The sequence below is a fragment of the Hyperoodon ampullatus genome (assembly GCF_949752795.1).
Source record: "Hyperoodon ampullatus genome assembly, chromosome: 7".
Lineage (NCBI taxonomy): Eukaryota > Metazoa > Chordata > Mammalia > Artiodactyla > Ziphiidae > Hyperoodon > Hyperoodon ampullatus.
In genome coordinates this window covers 57,796,564-57,818,188 of record NC_136920.1, presented here as the reverse complement: position 1 = coordinate 57,818,188, position 21,625 = coordinate 57,796,564, and the positions used below count along the sequence as shown (strand labels likewise).

The 21,625-nt window shown below is 49.4% G+C and overlaps 1 protein-coding gene across 1 annotated transcript; it reads right to left on the bottom strand.

Moving 5' to 3' along the window:
• Positions 1–5,103: 5,103 nt before the first annotated feature.
• On the bottom strand, positions 5,104–6,068 carry OR2AT4 (olfactory receptor family 2 subfamily AT member 4; the record flags this gene model as incomplete). The annotated part of the gene is given in 2 exon segments (XM_079707797.1): positions 5,104–5,426; positions 5,429–6,068. Coding segments are annotated over 2 exon segments (963 nt in total).
• Between the last annotated feature and the right edge of the window lie 15,557 nt (positions 6,069–21,625).

The window sequence follows — 21,625 nt, the reverse complement described above, 5'->3', positions numbered from 1 at the left end:
TAGCAAAAATAGACCATGGAAAGGACACCTGTCCACAGTATGAGTTGAAACAAGAGGGCAGAGTGTTGCCTTGTTAGACCTCAATTGGGAACATGCACATGGTGACTCAGATATTTTGCTGCTCTGGGTGTATCCCTGAGTGATCCTGAAATTGTCATGAGTATTGGTTTTAGGGTTAGTGAGTAAATGAATTTACAAACATAGAATCTGCAGATAATGAAGAGGGACTATGTTTAGCTAAAGTTAATGCACAGCCATGACTAACCTGTTTGACTGCTTGTTCTATATTTCAGGGAGAATACTCCATGGATTCATACAAGGGCATACACAAGGACATTTATCAAGACACAATGATAGCAAAGAGTTGGAGGCAATTATGGTTTTCTCTGGGTATATGCCCAGTAGTGGGATTGCTGGGTCGTATGGTAATTCTATTTTTAGTTCTTTAAGGAACCTCCATACTGTTCTCCATAGTGGCTGTATCAATTTACATTCCCACAAACAACAGTGCAAGAGGGTTCCGTTTTCTCCACACCCTCTCCAGCATTTGTTGTTTGTAGAATTTCTGATGATGCCCATTCTAACTGGTGTGAGGCGATACCTCATTGTAGTTCTGATTTGCATTTCTCTAATAATTAGTGATGTTGAGCAGCTTTTCATGTGCTTCTTGGCCATCTGTATGTCTTCTTTGGAGATATGTCTATTTAGGTCTTCTACCCATTTTTGGATTGGGTTGTTTGTTTTTTTGATATTGAGCTGCATGAGCTGTTTATATATTTTGGAGATTAATCTTTTGTCTGTTGACTTGTTTACAAATATTTTCTCCCATTCTGAGGGTTGTCTTTTCGTCTTGTTTATGGTTTCCTTTGCTGTGCAAAAGCTTTGAAGTTTCATTAGATCCCATTTGTTTATTTTTGTTTTTATTTCCATTACTCTAGCAGGTGGATCAAAAAAAATCTTGCTGTGATTTATGTCAAAGAGTGTTCTTCCTATGTTTTCCTCTAAGAGTTTTAAAGTGTCCGGTCTTACATTTAGATCTCGAATCCACTTTGAGTTTATTTTTGTGTATGGTGTTACGGAGTGTTGTAATTTCATTCTTTTACATGTAGCTGTCCAGTTTTCTCAGCACCACTTATTGAAGAGACTGTCTTTTCTCCATTGTATATCCTTGCCTCCTTTGTCATAGATTAGTTGACCATAGGTGCGTGGGTTTACCTCTGGGCTTTCTATCTTGTTCCATTGATCTATGTTTCTGTTTTTGTGCCAGTACCATATTGTCTTGATTAATGTAGCTTTGTAGTATAGTCTGAAGTCAGGGAGTCTGATTCCTCCAGCTCTGTATTTTTCCCTCAAGACTGCTTTGGCTATTCGGGGTCTTTTGTGTCTCTATACAAATTTTAAGATTTTTTTGTTCTAGTTCCATAAAAAATGCCTTTGGTAATTTGATAGGGATTGCATTGAATCTGTAGATTGATTTGGGTAGTATAGTCATTTTCACAATATTGATTCTTCCAATCCAAGAACATGGTATATCTCTCCATCTGTTGGTATCATCTTTAATTTCCTTCATCAGTGTCTTATAGTTTTCTGCATACAGGTCTTTTGTCTCCCTAGGTAGGTTTACTCCTAGGTATTTTATTCTTTTTGTTGCAATGGTAAATGGGAGTGTTTCCTTAATTTCTCTTTCAGATTTTTCATCATTAATGTATAGCAATGCAAGAGATTTCTGTGCATTAATTTTGTATCCTGCAACTTTACCAAATTCTTTGATTAGCTCCAGTAGTTTCCTGGTGGCATCTTTAGGATTCTCTATGTATAGTATCATGTCATCTGCAAACAGTGAGAGTTTTATTTCTTCTTTTCCAATTTGTATTCCTTTTATTTCTTTTTCTTCTCTGATTGCCATGGCTAGGACTTCCAAAACTATGTTGAATAATAGTGGTGAGAGTGGACATCCTTGTCTTGTTCCTGATCTTAGAGGAAATGCTTTCAGTTTTTCACCATTGAGAATGATGTTTCCTGTGGGTTTGTCGTATATGGCCTTTATTATGTTGAGGTAGCTTCCCTCTATACCCACTTTCTGGAGAGTTTTTATCATAAATGGGTGTTGAATTTTGTCAAAAGCTTTTTCTGCATCTATTGAGATGATCATATGGTTTTTATTATTCAATTTGTTAATATGGTGTATCACATTGATTGATTTGTGTATATTGAAGAATCCTTACATCCCTGGGATAAATCCCACTTGATCATGGTGTATGATCCTTTTAATGTGTTGTTGGATTCTGTTTGCTAGTATTTTGTTGAGGATTTTTGCATCTATATTCATCAGTGATATTGGTCTGTAATTGTCTTTTTTTCTAGTATATTTGTCTGGTTTTGGTATCAGGGTGATGGTGGCCTCATAGAATGAGTTTGGGAGTGTTCCTTCCTCCACAATTTCTTGGAACAGTTTGAGAAGGATGGGTGTTAGCTCTTCTCTAAATGTTTGATAGAATTCATCTGTGAAGCCATCTGGTCCTGGACTTTTGTTTGTTGGAAGATTTTTAATCACAGTTTCAATTTCATTACTTGTGATTAGTCTGTTCATATTTTCTATCTCTTCCTGTTTCAGTCTTGGAAGGTTATACCTTTCTAAGAATTTGTCCATTTCTTCCAGGTTGTGCATTTTATTGGCATACCGTTGCTTGTAGTAGTCTCTTAGGATGCTTTGTATTTCTGCCATGTCTGTTGTAACTTCTCCTTTTTCATTTCTAATTTTATTGATTTGAGTCCTCTCCCTCTTTTTCCTGATGTGTCTGGCTAATTGTTTATCAATTTTGTTTATCTTCTCAGAGAACCAGCTTTTACTTTTATTGATCTTTGCTATTATTTTCTTTGTTTCTATTTCATTTATTCCTGCTCTGATCTTTATCATTTCTTTCCTTCTGCTAACTTTGGGTTTTGTTTGTTCTTCTTTCTCTAGTTCCTTTAGGTGTAAGGTTAGATTATTTATTTGAGATTTTTCTTGTTTCTTGAGGTAGGGTTGTATAAACTATAAACTTCCCTCTTAGAACTGCTTTTGCTGCATCCCATAGGTTTTTTTTTTTTTTTTTTTTTTTTTTTGCGGTACGCGGGCCTCTCAATGCTGTGGCCTCTCCCGTTGCGGAGCACAGGCTCCGGACGCGCAGGCTCAGCGGCCATGGCTCACGGGCCTAGCCACTCCGCGGCATGTGGGATCTTCCCAGACTGGGGCACGAACCCATGTCCCCTGCATTGGCAGGTGGACTCTCAACCACTGTGCCATCAGGGAAGCCCCCATAGGTTTTGAGAGGATTTAGGACATGTCACCCTGGCCAAAGCCTTCCCATGGGAAAGGACGTAGTGAAACATGATTTTTTGAAAATGACTCTAGGGGTTTGGTTTGTATTATCTAGCAATAGCCAGAGGAGAGGCTGCCTGCATATATTCTATTTCCCAGGGGGCTAGTGATGTTCATCCCCTGCAGGAGAAGATACAACTTTCATGGGCTCTCATAGTCTCTAGATGCCAAACAGCTGGCTTTACCAGGTACTACTGTCAACAGGTGGCATCTAAGCTTAGACTGATTAGTACCCAGTAGTTGGTTTTTTCTGCTTATAAAGTTACTCTCTTGCTCCCTTTCCCCCCAGAAGGAAAGAAACAAGGGCCATTATGCCTCTATCTTAGGGTATACATATGTGAGTTGTTAGCAGCCAACACTCAGCTGCCAGAGGGAAGACCACTAACTGTGTCTACTATAGCCTATCCTTTGAAACTCTCGGATTCATTCACTTTTCACAAGTTCACTCCATTTGGACATAGGGTTTCCAGGATTCTGATTAGTCACAGTTTCAAGGGAAATTTCTAAGAGAAGGATTAGTTGGATTAACGACTGCCCTCACTGCTGCAGTCCGTCCTAAGGCTGCAAGTGACACTTCATCATCCCTCTCCTCTGCCACCCATTCTAGATTCCCTTCCCCTTTCCCTTCACATTCAGTCACTTCAGTGGGTCTAGATGGATTCCCTCCTAGCATGACCCAGACCCTCATCCCTGACAGTTCTGAGCCCCTGGTTACTCTGTCTCATCAAGCTATAGTTGCTTTAATTGTCCACTAAGAGTTAAAGTTGGCAGAAACCAGAAATGCTCACTTGCCTGAGTGCTGACCTCCCAGCCCCCATTATGTAAGAGTGGCTTTACTTCCTCCTGAAGATCACGGTCAATCGCCCTTCTAAATATGGTAACTCCTTTTTCTGACTGCTGATCTGCTTGCACAGTGGGCTTAAAATGACCAGGCAGAAGCTGTAGCTTTAAATTTAGTGAGATTTACTGTGTCTCCTGGTGAATCCAACTGCTTAATCCACAGAGGCCAGAATCGTCAGGACTGGAAGTACAAATTCCCCCAAATAGGTCACTGTGGGTAATGGTGGGTGGAGCCACTCTAACTTCCACCCACTGGTTCTTGGCAGGAAGCCTCACTTTTTAATGGGCATCCAACCTGAAAATGGATCCATCCCACTGGATGGGAATATGGACCCTATTACCGCTCCCTGACTGGAGCAGCTAGTGGTTTTCTTATGCAATCATTTCCAGCCTCCCACTCATCTATATTGCTGATACATGAGTATTTGCTAACAAACAAGTGATACCAATGCCAAAAATATAAAAAATTACAGGAGAAAATTTTAACATTCAATCAAATGCTAACTTCTTGGCTCCCACAGCCCCCTTTGCTTCTCTCTGTCTTAGCACCTTATATTATTTTTCTGGGTCTGACTCCCCAATTAAACTATGGATACCTTGAGGGCAGCAACTATGTCTGGCTTATTTCTGTCTCTAGCAGTCCTAGTAAAGATTTTAAATATAAATGATTGGATGATCAAATTTTATTCATCACATTAATGACTGACGAAAACTGTGAAAACCAATTATTCTATAGCACCAGTGGGAAGACCTCTTGATCCAGTATTTGAGGACCGGGTTTTCGCTGTCTGCTCAACTGAAAGAAGTCAATTTGAGTTGCTGTAATTCATTTAAAAATATTTACTGTGTTTATTCTGTGCTGGGCGCTGTCATTGGTGTCCAGGGAGCTGAATTATTTGCATCTAAGGATCAAGGGTCCCAGAATTCCCTGGGCCCTGGGGACATGGCATCTTGGTGATGGTTGCTTTGACATCCTTGTTCCTCAGCGTGTTGATGAGAGCGTTGAGGACAGGTGTGAGAATAGCATGCACCATGTTGCCCGTGATGTGGAAGTTGAGGGGTAGGTCAGCACTGTAGGCCACGTAGGCTATGACAATGGATGAGTAGTAGGTGCCAACCAGGAGGTGGGAGCTGCAGGTGGAGAAGGCTTTTGAGCATCCTTCTCGGGGGCTGATGAGAAGCACTGAGGCCAGGATGTGGGCATAGTAGAGAAGCACCAGGAAAAGGGAAGAAGGGACACCACCATGGCGATGCAGAAGCCCATAAAGGTCTGGGATGTGGTGTCAGAGCAGGAGGCCTGGACCACAGCCAAGTGGTCACAGAAGCAGTGGTAGATGTGAACAGTGTTGTCAAAAGCCACGTGGAAGGTCTGCACCACTGCTGGGATGGGCAGAAGGAGGGCAGTGAGCCAGGCACCGGCTGCCAGTGCAGCATTGGTCTGTGGGGTCATGAGGGCAGGGTAGTGCAGTGGGCGGCAGATAGCCACATAGCAGTCATAGGACATGACCACCAGGATGAAGGCTTCAGAGCAGTTAAGGCCATGGAATAGGTACATCTGCAGGAAGCAAGCAGAGAAGCTGAGGTACTGGTCCCCAAGCAAGAATAGGAACAGCATCTTGGGGACAGTGGTTGTAGTAGAGAGGATGTCCACGGCTGAGAGGTTGATCAGGAGGAAGTACATGGGTTTGTGGAGGCTGGGCTCTGCCACCACAGACACCAGGATCAGCTCATTTCCCACCAGAATGAGCAGAGAGATTAAGAGGAAAATCAAGAAGACAAGGAGGAAGAGGGATTCAAGCTGAGAGGGGATGCCCACCAGGTAGAAGACAGGCGAGGAGTCCTTTGATCCATTACAGGTGGCTTCCATAGTGGGTCAGGGCTGGTTATTTGCAGACAGACACTGGAAACATCAGTACATATCTGGAAACCAGAACAACCAGGGAAATTTTAACTAGAACATGCATCTTTTTGTTTCCAACCATGGATCTCAATCCTAACTGTTTCTTTGTGCCTGGAATTTCATTGCACAACTAAGATGCTCAGGATAGTGAGTTGTCTAATGAGCAATGGTTAAAAAGCTGGTCCTGTGTGGTGGGCAAGAGGGGTGAACATAAACACCTGAAGGGCTGTCAAGGGACAGGTACAACACTTACAAAGAACTGGGGCCAGTGTTAGCAGCTCCAGGGACCCAGAGAGCCCCACATATGGAATAAGTTTCTTACAATTAGAACTATCCCATAAGGCAAAAAACTGGCTTGAGAATGAGTGAATTCCTTATAAGTAGAGGTAGCAAAGCTGGGGTCTTTTGAGCTGAAATGGTGCACAGGAGGTTTAATATTTAGATAGGAGCTAGATTAAAAACCCTTAAGCAACCTTCTGACCCTAGATCCATTGGTTCTTTAAAAAAAAAAAAAAGTAACATAAATGAACTACATCCATCAGATTGTGGAAGATTCCCTTTCTATGATATCTTATTGATAGGAAGAGCTGCTTCCCCCAAGGGCTGCTACAGAATGCAGTCTGCTTCAGCCAAGAACAGCTCCCCTTTCTGTGCAGCTGCTGCTGGGACTCTGTCTCAGTCTAACCTGGGTCCTTGTATCCTGTCTATTTGTCATATCCAGAGACCAATCATCCTGATTTGCCCAGAACTGCCTGGTTTTAGCACTGCAAGTCCCATGTCCCAGGAAATCCCTTAGTCCCCGGCAAACTGAGATGTCAGTCACCTTGCGAGGGCAGAGGCATTGTATGCCTTTGGTAGAAGGAGTCATTTCCCGAAAGGAATCCAAGTGGAAGATAGATTCTCTCCCTGGTGGGAAAAAACAAACCCCAGGGCACTTCCTGGGTCACTCCATGGTCTTCCCCCTCCTGGCTGCTGCAGCTCAGCAGGTGTCACTGTTAAGCCACTTCATGCCCACTGCTCTGGGCCCCAGTTCAGAGGGCATCACAGAGAACTGAAAAACCTCAGAACCAGTGTCAGGAGAGAAGACCAAGCACCCTTCAGAGAGTAACTCCGCTCCCAGGAGGCTGTTGAAGAAGGTTACTGTGCGTGTACGACAGCCCAAGACCCCCGAAGTGAGACTTTCCAACCCCCAGAACTGAGCTGAGGGAAGCGTTGACTCGCCCTTCACCTTGACTAAGTGATCCAGGGCCAGGTTATGTTGATGTTCAGATCACTGCCTCCCTGCCCCAGGGACCCCTGGAGCAGATCCACTTGGTTTTCCAGGACCACCTCCAGCTTCTCCCTCTTCTAACAAACCTTCTCACGCCACAGAATACGTAAGCGTGGAAATGGCCTGCAGATAGTTGAGTCCCTGACCCTTTCTTTCACAGATGAAAAGTCAGGCCGGGGAATTCCCTGGTGGTCCAGTGGTTAGGACTCTGAGCTTCCATTTCACGGGGCACGGGTTCTATCCCTGGTTGAGGAACTAAGATCCCGAAAACTGGGAGGCCAAAAAAAAAAAAAAAAAAAAAGACAAGTCAGGCCGGGGTGGGGATGGGGAGCTGCCCCCAGATCAACAGCTGGCCTGTACCAGACTTGGTCCTGGAAACCAGGCCTCAGGCTCTGGTCTTGGACTCTTTCCACCAAGCCAGGCCACCTGGAGGATTTGGAAGCTCTGGTTTCCACCTGGGGAAAAAATAGGCCAAAAGTTTTATTTTCCTCTCTCCATTTCTTAGGCTGATGTCAGAGACAGTTATGGATTTCTGTTTGGTTCTGAGGGTGTTTTCAAACAGTTTCAGATGGTCTGGTTACTAAATAGAGGCACTACAAGGCTAGGAAAAAAATGCTCTTTTCAAGAAATGACTTAAGGAAGAGGTGGACTGGGCACATCTGCATGGAAAGAAGTCATGACAATCAGGTCCCGTGTCCTGAGCAGAACGGTTGTATACCTGGTGCCTGGTAGTTGTGGGACATATACACAATGGAATATTACTCAGCCATAAAAAGAAACAAAATTGAATTATTTGTAGTGAGGTGGATGGACCTAGAGTCTGTCATACAGAGTGAAGTAAGTCAGAAAGAGAAAGACAAATACCATATGCTAACACATATATATGGAATCTAAAAAAAAAAAAAAGGTTCTGAAGAACCTAGGGGCAGGACAGGAATAAAGACGCAGACGTAGAGAATGGACTTGAGGACACGGGGAGGGGTAAGGGTAAGCCGGGACGAAGTGAGAGAGTGGCAAAAAACAAAAAACAAAAAAACCCTACAACTACAGTTTCAGTAGTTGTGGTTCACGGGCTCTAGAGCACAGGCACCAGGCACCGGGTACCTGGCTCATAATAAACCCTCAACAAATAGTTTTTAAATAAATGAATTAATTAATGAAAGGGTTAACCTGTGTTAAACTGAACTTTTTCCCATAATGGACTAGTCAGCAGGGATTTTTCTTTTCTTTTCTTTTAACATGTAAATTGACAGAATGCACATTTCCGGGGAAGCTGCTGCAATTCTGAGATGCTGTTCCCTCCACTGGCTGGGCCCATGTAAGCAGGTTTTGCAAGGTCTGCAGGGCAATCACAGAACATCAGAGCCAGAAGCGTCCTTAAAAGCAAGCAATGTAGTCCAATCCCCACAGCCCTCCTCCCATTTTTCAAATAAAATAACTCAGAGAAGGGAGTGACTTGCTCAGTCAAGGTCACACAAGGAGCTGGAAGCCAGACTCTGGGCTCCCTGCCAGGTTTCCCAAGGGTCCACCACGGGAGAGGCGCTGAAGCATCCCTGTCTGGCAGCCCACATCATTCTTGTATCCCTCACCAGCCTGAGGATTCCTTGGGGCCGGAGACTGACCCTGACTCCTTTCCTATAAAACCAGGATCTCAGTGTGGCCCAGCGCCTGGCTTCTTCGTGTTTCCACAGAGCTGTCCTGACCACCTCAGGGCTTTCCTTCCAGCATTCCTGCGGAATCAAACACTTCACCCTGTGGAAAGCTTCTGGTCCTGCTCCCCTATTGTTGCCGATAAGGAGGAAGAGGCTCAGAGAGGGGCTATGCCTGGCCAAAGTCACACAGCTAGTGAATCAGCAGCCAGCCTGCAATGCTCTAAATTGGGGCAGAAAAATTTTAACCCATCTCCCTTCTCGTAGGGCCCCTCTCATAGTGGGGTGACGGTCCCTAATTGCCTGTTCCCTTAAACTGTGCCCTTCCAGAACCCTGTCCCTCCTTGGGCTCTGACAGGCTCTGGGCACTTCCTTTGCAGCCTTCATGCCTACATAAGGGGGGGCTCAGCTCACCTGTGACCCAGGCCACTCCAGCTGCCCCTTCCTCTCCCCAAGCCAGCGCTGCCTCAGTGGGGAGGACAGGTTGGGGCTGAGACTGGTTCCATTAAACCCCCAGGCCCTCCTGTCCCTAACCTGCTGGGTCCTCTCCCCTGAGGTCCCTTTCTAACAGGGCCTCGTGTAATGCTTTTCTGAGGACTCCCAAGTGGCTGGTTAGCAGCTACCACTGGGCTTGGCTGATATTAGAACAACAAGATTAATAGTCCTCACTGGGGCACAGAACTCTGTGGTCTATGGAGGTTTTCCCACTTATTGAGCAACAGTTCACAGCCCCATGTGACAGGTGAGGAAACCAAGGCTCAGAGGTGAAAGGAATTGCCCAGGTCACACAGCAGGCCGAGGACAAGGCAGGATGGAGGTCTCAGATTTGCTAACTCTCAGTCTAGCCTCTGAGCCAACCAACCACACAAATGAGACAAAGGTTGTGAAAAATCTCTATATAACTGTAAAGTGCTGTGCTGTTGGCCAGGGGATGGGGGTGTGGGGACCCTTCGAGTGTTTTGAAGCTAGAGGAACAAGTGTGACAGAGCAGAGAGCCACTCAGCTTCCCAAATCTTCACTCCCTCTCACTCGCTTGCCCTCTCTTACTCTCACTGTTTCTTAGATGCTTTATTACTCCAAGTCCAACCTCCTCCAGGGAGCCTTCCGTGACTTATCTTCCTCCAGCTCCCAGGGTTCTTGCTCTCCTCTGGATTAACCAGGCTGACTGCCTATGCCGTCCGCTTTAAAAATTAGGAGGGGACTTCTCTGGTGGGGCAATGGTTAAGAATCTGCCTGCCAATGCAGGGGACATGGGTTCAAGCCCTGGTCTAGGAGGATCCCACATGCCGCAGAGCAACTAAGCCCGTGCGCCACAACTACTGAGCCTGTGCTCTAGAGCCTGCGAGCCACAACTACTGAGCCTGTGTGCCACAACTACTGAAGCCCACGTGCCTAGAGCCCATGCTCCGCAACAAGAGAAGCCACTACAATGAGAAGCCCGCGAACTGCAACGAAGAGTCACCCCTGCTCGCTGCAACTAGAGGAAGCCCGCGCACAGCAACGAAGACCCAACGCAACCAAAAATAAATATAAAATAATAAATGAATTAAAAAAAAAAGATTAGGGGAACTGAAGTTCATCATTCATTCCACATTGAATGAAGCTGGCTTCGTGCTGGGTGCCAGCAGAGAGGGAGAGGAGGAAGGGATGGTCAAAGAGGAGGAGAAGTGGATCTTCTGAGCCCAGGGTCTGGACTACTAGTAGGAGAGAAGGAAGTTTAAAAGAGAGAGAGAGAGAGAGAGAGAAAGGCAAGGTTGCAGATTTAGTGGTGCAGGGGTAGGGGGGCAAATTTCACTTAAGACAAGAGTGGCAGGAGAATTTTGTGAAGAGGCTGAGATTGCAGGGGAGTTTGTTCTCCATCGAATGGGTCTGAGAGGCCATATAGTGGATATGTGCTCAGATCCTGGTGCCAGACCAGTTTGGGTTCAAGCTTGGCTGGGAGCTCTCTGAGACTCTGTTTCTGCTTCTGTAGCACAGGAGTTTGTTTACTGAGTGCAAGCTCTGTGCTAGAGCGGCGCAGGTTGAGAAGAGGTGAAGGGTGCCAGCAGGTGTCAGAAGCGTCTTCTACCCAGGTTACACAACCCTGTCCCTCTCTCCTGGGACCGTGGGGAGGCCCATAACATTCCCAGTCCAGGTCTCACCCACCTGAGAAAGTGGGGAGGTCCAGAAATGTCTCTAGGAGGAGTCCGTGTATCTCAGGAACATTTCTGAGCTCAGAACAGAAGACAGCCTGGCCCTCTAAGTTCCGCCCGAGTGCAGGCCAGCTGCCTAAGCCGCTCTGCCCTGGAAAGCCGTCAGTGACGCTCTGTCTCTCTCCGTCTCACCCCTGCTGCCCCTCATCTTCACTGGTGTCAGGCTCCCACAGATGCGAGAGGCTGGAAAAGGAAGGTGCCAAGGAGGAAAGGGAAGTTATAAATACGTCCAAGGAGAGACTGTGCTGCCTCCCGCTGTGGGCGGGAGGCTCCTGGAGCTCTGGGGAGGGGAGTCCAGAATCAGGGACCACTACGGGGGCCTCCAGCATGCTCATCACTGTCACCATCCTTCCTGCCACCAGGAGGCAGTGTGGCATCAGCTTTGGGGGCCAAACGCACTTGGATTCAAATCCCAGCTCCTCCATTTGGGCAATGACGTCACTTCTCTCTGCCTTTGTCTCCCCTTTGTGAATCGGGGTAATAGTGCCAGCAATATTGGCTGGAATGAAGGTTTAGTGAGACACGCCAGGTGAGAGTTCTTTGCAAACTCTGAAGTGCTGTGAAGAAGTTTTCTATACCATCACCACCATAGCCACTGAGAAGTTACCCCCTGGATGTCTTCCCCTCTGAGGTTTTTCATCCTGGAAGGCTGGAAGCAGAGGACCTGGCTGAGGAAAGTTCCCTGGGGGTATGAGCAGTCTGTTTAATACTCACTGATGAAGGTCATGTAGAGAAGTAGGATATTATCCTGACCACATCCATGTTCTTTCAGGAACCCAGTCAAAGGTGCTATACTCAGTGCTCAACTCTGTATAAAACCTCATGGCTAGGGGCTTCCCTGGTGGCGCAGTGGTTGAGAGTCCGCCTGCCGATGCAGGGGACACGGGTTCGTGCCCCGGTCCGGGAGGATCCCATATGCCGTGGAGCGGTCGGGCCCATGGGCTGAGCCTGTGCGTCCGGAGCCTGTGCTCCGTGGCGGGAAAGACCACAACAGTGAGAGGCCCACGTACCACACACACACAAAAAAAAACAACCTCATGGCTTAGTGACTGATGGACAGATGACTGAGTCCTCAAACTAGTCCTTTGGGATAGTTAAGTGCCAAGGTTAGGGACATGAGCTCTGGGACCAGATAGTCTAGGTTAAAAACTGGTCTGCCTTTTACCTGCTGTGCAACCTTGGGCAAGTCTCCTAACCTCTCTGTGCCACCGCTTTCTCCCCAGGTGAGGGCACTTGTGGTCATGTCTGGTGTACCTGTGCACTGCTGGGCCAGCCTCCTATGGTGAGGGGGTCATGGTATCGGCCACGTCAGAACTCAACCTGCACTGTTTTCACAGCCCCCTCAGGTAGGGGACTCGTGGTCAGTGGTCACGTCTGGGGTACATCTGCACTGCTGTCACAGCCTCCTCTGAGGAGGGGACTTATGGTGAGCGGTCAGGTCTTAAGTACAAGTGCACTGCTGTCACTGCCTCCTCAGGTGAGGGGACCTGTGGTGACCAGTCACCTCTGAGGTACCCCTGTACTGCTGAGACAGCCTCCTCTGGTGAAGGGGCTTGTGCTATTGGTCACAACTGAGGTACATGTGCACTGCTGTGACAGCCCCCTCAGGTGAGGGGAAGTGTGGGTAGCGGTCACATCTGAGGTACACATGCACTGCTGTCACAGCCTCGTCAGGTGGGGGGACATGTGCCCTGTGGTCAGGTCTTAGTTAGACGTGCATTGCTGTCACAGCCTCCTCAGGTGAGGGGGCTGTAGTATCTGTCATGTCAGAGGTACACGTGAAATGCTGTGAAAGCTTCCTCAGGTGCGGGGAAGTGCAGTGATGGTTCATGTCTCACCACATGCCTCTGGCCTGTGGAGCTGTGACATCACTGCATGTGTATCTCAGACCTGACCACTCACTGCACGACACTAACCTGTGCAGGGTAGGCCATGTAAGGTTATCACAGGTAGTTGGCAACATTGACTAAGTTAATACAAGTAAAGTATTTTGAATGGTGCTTGGCCTATAATGAATGTCAGTCATAATTATTGCATTCATTTTATAGTCAAGGACACTGAGCCTTAGAAAAATGAAGTAACTGTCGGTGCCACATAGCTCGTCGTTTGCTGAGCTCAGGGCCAAGGGACTCCAAAGAGTGGATTGGTTTGCTTATGCTGAACTGCCTTCTTCCCTTGTGGCTATTTCTAGAGGATAGTTGATATTTCTCACTCAAGAGACAGGAGCCCCCAACCTAAGGACCCTTAGGAGGAGATTCTGTGGCCCTCTAGGCTCCCAGTCTGGGCCCACCTCTGATTCAAACATCACCGTGAAACCCGCTTGCTGGAGAGATCCACCCCTGCCCTTGCCAGAGACCAGGCCTGCCCCACATGGGACACCTCAGGCCTGGTCTCTCCCTTCCCTGAGGAAGACACGTCTATGTTCCACTCAGAGAACAGAAAAAAAGAGGGGACAGGCATTTTAATAAGGACAGCACCCCTTCAATGGTGAGAGAATTTTACACAGGAGTGCCAGAAACAGTTGGAGTGAGTGAATCTAGGAAACATGTGTGCAGAGTGGAGGGGGGTGGGTGTGCTTGGGGTGGAACATGAGAAGGAGAGAACCAAGCAAACTGTAGACTGACAATGCTCCAAATAAACAGCACTGAGGAAAACAGCTTAGCCTGTTCCAGCCCCTCCTGAGAGACTTAGAACAGAGAAAAGTTGGGTGTCCCACCCTGGCCCAGACGGGACCCTACCACCAGTCAGAACCCTCCTTGCCTGTACAGTTGTCACTGGAGCACCTGTGGAGGACCAACCTGGTCAAGAAGCAGCTGCCCGTGTTCAATCTGCTTCCTGCCTTCTCCATCTCCAGGCTCATAACCCCATCGGGTGAGGAAGTGACTCATCTTCCTAGGTGAAGCATGAGGCGTGCTTCCTCAGCAGCTGTCATAAACTCTGCCCGAGTCACAGAAATGAATCCCGGGCAGTGAAGGCCCTGGATGTCTATAGATAACCCCTGCAGTCCTGCCACACTTGCTTTCCCCCAGAGAACAAAATAGTAGTAATGTTTGTTGAGTACCTATTAACTACCTACCAGGCACTGTGCAAAGTACGTCCACTCATTAGCCCCATCCTGCAGATGAGAAAACAGAGGCATGAAGAATTAAGTAACACATGGGTATGAAGTTTCGGTTTGGGAAGATGAAGAAGTTCTGGAGATGGATGGTGGTGATGGTTCCACAACAATGTGAATGTACTTAATGCCACTGAACCATATACTTAAAATGGTAAATTTCACATCTGGGATATTTCACATACACATTTTACATGTGTATTTCACATACACACCAAAAACCCCTACAAACAAGCAAAGAATTAACACAGCTACCAAGTGGAGAAGCCAGTAGTCCTGCCCCAAAGCCTTGTTCTTGTACCTTTTCCTCTCACTTGCAAGTGGAGATTCTGATCTGGCAGAAGACAGAGAGGTAGGGGGCACTCCACATCAGGCAGAGAGAGATGGGTTTATCCTGAGGGCGCTGGGGAGTGGGGTGGGAGCAGAGTTTGAAGAAGGGAGGGGCATGGTTAGATTTAGGGGCTGGAAAGTTCCCTCTGGCTCACAGGAAGATGGAGACCGGAGGTGGGGAGGAGGCTGGGATACTGCCCGGGCCAGAGCTGCTGGTGTCCAGGACCAGGGCAGTGACAGCAGGATGGGAAGAAGCGGGCTGGTTTGAGAGATGGGTGTGGAGGAGAGGGAGAGAAGGGAGCAGGCGGTGACTGCTCTCACTGGGCTCCTTCTGGCCTGTCCATTTCAGCCTCCTCTGACAGTCATCCTTCCGGCCCCCTCCTCCTGGACTGGAGTCTTAAAGGAAGAGCCTGGGGCACCGACCTCCTCTCTGGCCCCCAGGGAGCAGTGTTACAAAGTCTGCAGGGCTTTGGGGCCCTTGCAGCCAGGGGCAGATGCTTGCTCCCCTTGGTCTCCACTCCCCCTCCCCCATGTCCTCTCTCCCAGGAGCCAAATCATTAGTAACCGTGATCCCTCATGTCCCACACTTGACACTTTACAAAAGCAGTGGTACATCCATTAGCTCATGTTCCTTCCCCAAAGACGGGGGGGTGGGCAGAGTAGAACGAGACCTACCCCCACCACTTTATAATAAGGAAACTGGGGACTAGGCAGGACATAGGACCTGACCAACGCCAGTGTGTTGGTGGCAGAGGCAGGGTTGGGAGCCACCGGCCAGCCAGTGCCCAGTCCGGACCCCGTGAGAGGGGACAGCCTGCGGCACCCACAGAACAACAGCTGTTAACAACTTGAGTGCCCTCTCACCTCAGAGGGCCTTCCCAGTGATTGAGTCACATGGGGTTGTCAGTGAGGTCAGGATGACCTGGCCTCTGATTTACTTCTATCGCATCCTCTGCTTCTAGAATTACAAGAGTCACCGCCATTACCATCGCCACCATATTAATAATAATGGCTCATGTCTGCTCAGCTCTCAGACTTAGTAAGCACTAATCCATCAACTCATCTGAGCCTTAGGACAGCCCTGGGAAGGTATGTCACAGACAAGGGCCCTGAGGATCAGAGACGGCAAGTGACCAGCATCAGATCACCCAGCTAGGTCTCCAGGGAGTTTACAGTCTCCTGGGAGAGCTACGCACATACAGAGTGACATGAGTGAGATGATTGCGTTGAGTGCAGCCCTGCCAGGAGGTTTCCCATCATCTCCACGGATGAGGATACTGAGTCTCAGAGATCTTCTTACCGGGTCAGGATTGAACCATCTGATGCCCATGCTCATGCCCTGTCTGGGCACAGGACTGCCAGTTTCAGGGAGGAGCGTAGAGTTTTCAGCAGACACCTACCCGCCTGCAGACCCATGATTCTCCTCACCTAGTTGGGAAATTTGCTGCGTTCTGATCCAGGAGCCATGCCAACAAAGATGGGAAAGTCCTGAACCCTTGGCAGGAGGGGGTCTGTTTCTCATTCACCAGAGGGAGAAACTGAAGCCCACGGAGAGACTGGGACTTCCCCGTGGTCACGACCCAGCACAGCCTGCCTCTCTCCAGCCTCAGTCTCCCAATCTGAAAAAGGGAGAGGATGAATTAAGGGAGCTCCAGTTTCCTTCCTGCTCTGACCTTCTGAGGACCACGGGTCCATCCTTGCTGTCTTTGGCTCAGACCCCAGCCCCGGCTGTATCCTCCACATGTAGCCCTGGGCAAATCACATGGCATCTCTGAGTGTCAGAGTCCTCATGGGTGAAGTAAGTATGCACTGCCTTCCTTGGGCAGATCTAAGGAGCCATGCATGAGAGCATGTCGGCACAGCTTGGGGTCTGACCCCCAGGCAGCATCTGGGGGTAGGGATGGCTGAGGCTCTGACCGAGGCCATTACTTGTCTGCCTGGCGAGGGCCCATTTATAGATATCTGCTCTCTGGCTGCCAGACCAGAGGGAAGTAGCAGCAATGGTGCTGATGTGGCAGTTTAGAACCTTTTTCAGGAAGGAGCCTCAGGCCCCCCTTCCCCTTCCCCCACTGCCCTGCCCCCCAACCTTCTGGGCATCCTCACAGTGACCCTCAGAACAGTCCTGAGGGTGGGCCATTTGATTTCACCATCTCCATTTAACAGGTGAGAAGACTGAGGCCCAGAAAGGAGAAAGGATGTGCTCCAAGTCCCACAGCAAGGCAGTTACAGAGCTGGGACCAGAATTGAGGTCTCGAGGCTGGAGCCCAGGACTCTCCCCTTGTACCCAAATTCCTCTTTTGCCTGGCTTGCAAAAAGGCATTTCCCCACGTGGGATGACTTAAAGAGGTAAAGGCTTGGGTTCTGTGAATGGCTTGGGGTTTCAAAAGCAGCATCGGGGGCTTCCCTGGTGGTGCAGTGGTTGGGAGTCCGCCTGCCAATGCAGGGGACACGGGTTCGTGCCTCGGTCCAGGAAGATCCCACATGCCACGGAGTGGCTGGGCCCATGAGCCATGGCCACTAAGCCTGCACGTCCGGAACCTGTGCTCCGCAGCGGGAGAGGCCACAACAGTGAGAGACCTGCGTACCTAAAAAAAAAAAAAAAAAAAAGCAGCATCAGGCTCGACACAAGACACAGGAGTGTGCAAACATCATGGGGCCCTGGAAGCTGCAGAGCTCTGTAAACTGTGCCAGCCTTTGCCAACAGTATGGGACTCTAAAAATTAGACATCAAGCTTTGCAAGCTGTGGGAATCCACAGATGGTGTTGCGATCCACATACATCATGGGGCTCTGTAAAATGCACAGGGCTCAGCAAACATCACGCTGGCAAGTGACAAAGGTGGGGTGCAAACCAGGTTGGCTGAACCTCAAGTTGGGGCCACCCAGAGTGGAACCTCACTGCAAGATTAACCCAAGAGCTATCTGAAGGCCTGTTAGCTTAACTCCCAGAGGTCCCAGGGATTGGACTTGTGCTCTAATTCCACAACTGAGTTCAGGAATATTCTTGGACCTGTGTCAGCCTGGGGAGGCTGAGGTGATACCTGAAGGATGCTCATGCCTGAGGTTACTGTATGTTCTGTGCCCTGTGGGGTGCTGTGCATTCTTTTACTCAAAGATTGGTGAAATGAACTTAGCCAGCCAAGCTGGTCCCAGCATCTTTCCATGTGCAGAACTTCTGCAGCCTCTGGGGCCAAGAAGGGGGCAAGTGAGCCTCCGGAAAGTCGAAAGGACCCTTCCCTCGCTCGACCATGCACCTGCAATTTGGAGTCTGGAAGGCTGCACCTCTGCCAATCTCTGTGAGGACTCACAGTACCTGTCTGAAGGATTTAGAGAGAGAGAGAGCCAATTTGGTTTTCTCGAGCAGGATTGGGGTCTGGTTTTCTATCAACACAAGCCAACTGTTGACCTTTCCCTGGGTAGTAGTCCTGCATTCCCATTTCTGGTCTCTCAGAGACTCACTCACACTACGAGTATCTATCAAGGGCCTACTGTGTGTCAGGCCTATCTGCTATTATTTCAGATACTCCTCCTTCCTTCTAGCATCCTATACAGCCACTGGGAACAAAGTGGGGCTGATGTGTGTCTCTCTGTCATTGCACCCCAAAAGCTGAACTCCAATCCCACATCCTTATATCATGGAAAAACTATTGGAACTGGGTCGGGTTCACTTCTGTATGTTGGATTTGGGGAAACCCAGAGGTTTTCCTCAGAAAATGCAGCCTGGGTAGAGGAAAAAGCCTGTCCTAGCATCAGAGGTTCAAGGCATGATTCCAGAACCTACTAGCTAGCTAGGTGACTTCTGGGCAGTTACTGAGACTCAGTGCCTCATCTGTAAAATGGGAGAATAAGTACCTGGCCCACAAGGTCATTAGGAGGGCCAAACGGAAAGTGAAAGTGTGGAGCAAGGAGGAAGACCAGGTTCCTTGCCCTCTCACTGCCCTGTTCTGAGTCCCACCTCTGTCACTCCCTTCTCTGAGCTCCAGCCCTCAGGCTTGGATTCTTTTTCCGCTCACTGAACTTGCACAGTAGCCCTGTGAGTGAGGACTATTGTCCCTTCTTTATAGATGAGGCAGCTGACGCTCAGAGAGGTGCAGGGACTTGCCTAAGGCCACTTGACTGGTGAATGACAAAGCTGAGACGGGACTCAGGTCTGTCTGGCTCCAAGGCCTCCATCCTCAGTCTTCGGTGCAGAAAACTCTGGGAATCTCATATGTCCTCTTCTTCTCTCCACCCTTCCTCCACTGAGATGGCCATACTCTTTGGAGCTGCTGCCATGAGTCCCTGCCCTCCCCCAGAGGCACTGGCCACTGTGATTCCCAATGGATAGAGTCCCTCCTTGCTCTGGATCTGAGGAGCTCAGAGAGGAGATAGGGGGTCAGTGAGAGGGGATGAGAGCTTGAGGGGGACAGAGGTTCAGTGAGGGAGGACAGTGGGGGAAAGTGGCTCTGTATGGGGCTCCTGGAGGGTGAAAAAAGTTCTGTAACTGGGACAAGAGCTTGGTGTGGGAGGAGGCTCAGAGCAAGAATGGGAATGCAGAGAGGAGACTGGAAAATCAGGACTGAATGACCTCAGGGCTGGGAGGGGCCACCCATCCACACTCCCTCTGCCCCTCACCTCTCCACTGCTGGTAGGAGAAAATAGCCAAGGGAAATGTCAAGCCAAGAGGCTGTGAAGGAACAGGCTGAGGGGAGGCTAGTCAGCAGCCTCCTCCCATCAGCGGGGCTGGATCTAAACAAACCCATCCTCCTCCACAATTCTGGCCCTGGGCTGCCCCAGCCAGAGATCAGAGGAATTCAGAGAAAGAGACAGAGAGAAGGAACTAGCGACTAAGGGAGATAGGCACTTGGAGAGTGGGTTCAAGTTTGAGCAGGACTTCCTAACCCACTTGGAAGAGGTGGCTGCTGTCCACTGTGGCCCAAAAAGCATCGATCGACCCAGTGCCTGGAGTCCCCACGTTGGCGCATCCCTGCTGTGGTTCCCTGGCTGCTGTCTACAGAAGTCCCAGATAAGTTCTCACTCCCTCTCTCCTACTAAACTCCAGTCCTGAGATTGAAATAGTGGCTGAAGCTCACTGCACCCCAGAAATCATGGGACCCAGGATAGGTAAGTCTGGACAAAGTCAGAAAGAGGCATTGGGAGGGATTCTGGGCCCCACGTTCCCAGGGCGAACGGTGAGGCTGTAGGGGTAACTTGTGCGCACTGGGGTGGGGCAGGGGTTCGCAGTTCCCTACACTGAGCCAGACACATGGCCAGACCTAGTGAGGGTGTGTTGACTGAATGAGTGAATGACCAGAGGGGCAGGAAGGGACACTGTTTACTCAGCTGGAGGCAGGGCACCCAGCCTAACCTCCCTGATGAGACAGAGAAACCGAAAGGGCAATGGGAAGGGAGGCCCCTGGATGCTCTCCAAACCCTGTTCCCCCTTTGAAGTAGGCAAAGATAGAGACAGACAAAGCAGACAAAAACAGAGATAGAGAGAAGTATAGTCAGACACAGAGCAAGTCCAGAGATACTCAGAGTGAGACAAAGTCTGAGACAGAAGGCCAGAGACAGCAGGAGAAGACAAAGATCAACAGATGTCAGCTGGAGCAATGCAGGGACAGGGGCAACCAGCTCAGAGAGAGGGCTGCGGAAGAGACCAGGAGAAATAAAGAGAAGCAGAGACAGTGAGAGAGAGAGAGAGAGAGAGAGAGAATCAGACAGAGACAGATCAGGAGAGAGACGGGCCTGCAGACAAAGAATCCGAAAGATCAGCACAGAAAAGAAACCGATTCAGAGAAAGGCCTGCACAGACCTACGTGTGTTTGGTGGTGGTGGGGCGGGAGGAAGCGGGAGGGGAGGTGTCTTGAAGTCTTGAGAAGCCAAGTCTGGAGCGTGCCCAAAGCACCATGTGGAGAGGGCGGCAGTTCTGGGAACAGAGCATCCTGCTGAGCTTCTTGGGCAGGAGGAGGAAGGTGGAAGAAATAAAGGGTCTTCAGATAGGGTGTCCCTCGGGCTGGACGCCCTGCAGCGATCACCTCTGGCCTTCTCCCAGCTGTCTGTGTGCCTCACACTCACTCAGGCAAGGCCGGACTTGAGTTGGGGAGTGAGGCATGAGGGCTTCCTGGGCCGAGCAGGCAGACGCGGCTGTGTTGCAGCCACGGCATGGAAGGGGAGGGTGGGGGTGGATGCTTCCTCTGAGGCCCTCGCAGGGGAGATGACAATGAGGTCAGATGTGAGTGAGTTGATTTGGAGACAGGCCACTGACAAACCAAATTCCCAGTCAGCCTTGGCCTATTATGGGATCTGAGGGTTGGTGATCCTATGGGAAGAAACTAGTGACTTTGGCTGTACGGCACCTGTCCCCCAACTGTTATTCTGACCCCTGCAGGGCTCAGCTCTGGAATATTCTCTAGCTGGCCCTCCACTTCCCCCACACACAGCAGGAGGCTGACCCCAGCTTCTGCCCACTGAGCCACCTGAAGCCACCTCTGGCCTCTCTTCCTGAGCCCCAGTCTGAGCTATGGCCAGGCTTCCCCTATGCTCTCTTTCTGGTCTGAGGGATATGGGGATGCAGCTGGGGCAGGACACAGAGCCTGGAGCCTGGTAAGAAACCCACACACAGCTGGCCTGACGGAGAAGGGCCAGCAGTCCCAGCCAGGGGCAGACACCAGAGAGAAGAGTCAGGGTCAGACCTGGCCATCAGCCAAGTCCCAGCACCAACTCGCCACGTGCTTTTAGGCAACAGGCCGAGCTTCCCTGTCTATGGGGGAGACGCTGAAGAAAATGACCTCCCCGGACCATGCCCATTTTGTGATTCAGGGAAGCCGCTTTCCCACCTCTGCACCTTTGCTCAGCTTTACCTCTACCTGGAAGGCACCTGCCCACATCCCATTCTCGTGAAATTTTTCCTGTTTTCTAACTCCTCCAAACACCTCCTCTTCCAGGAAGCCTTCCAGACTGATTCTCCCAGCTGGAAGTAACCTCTCT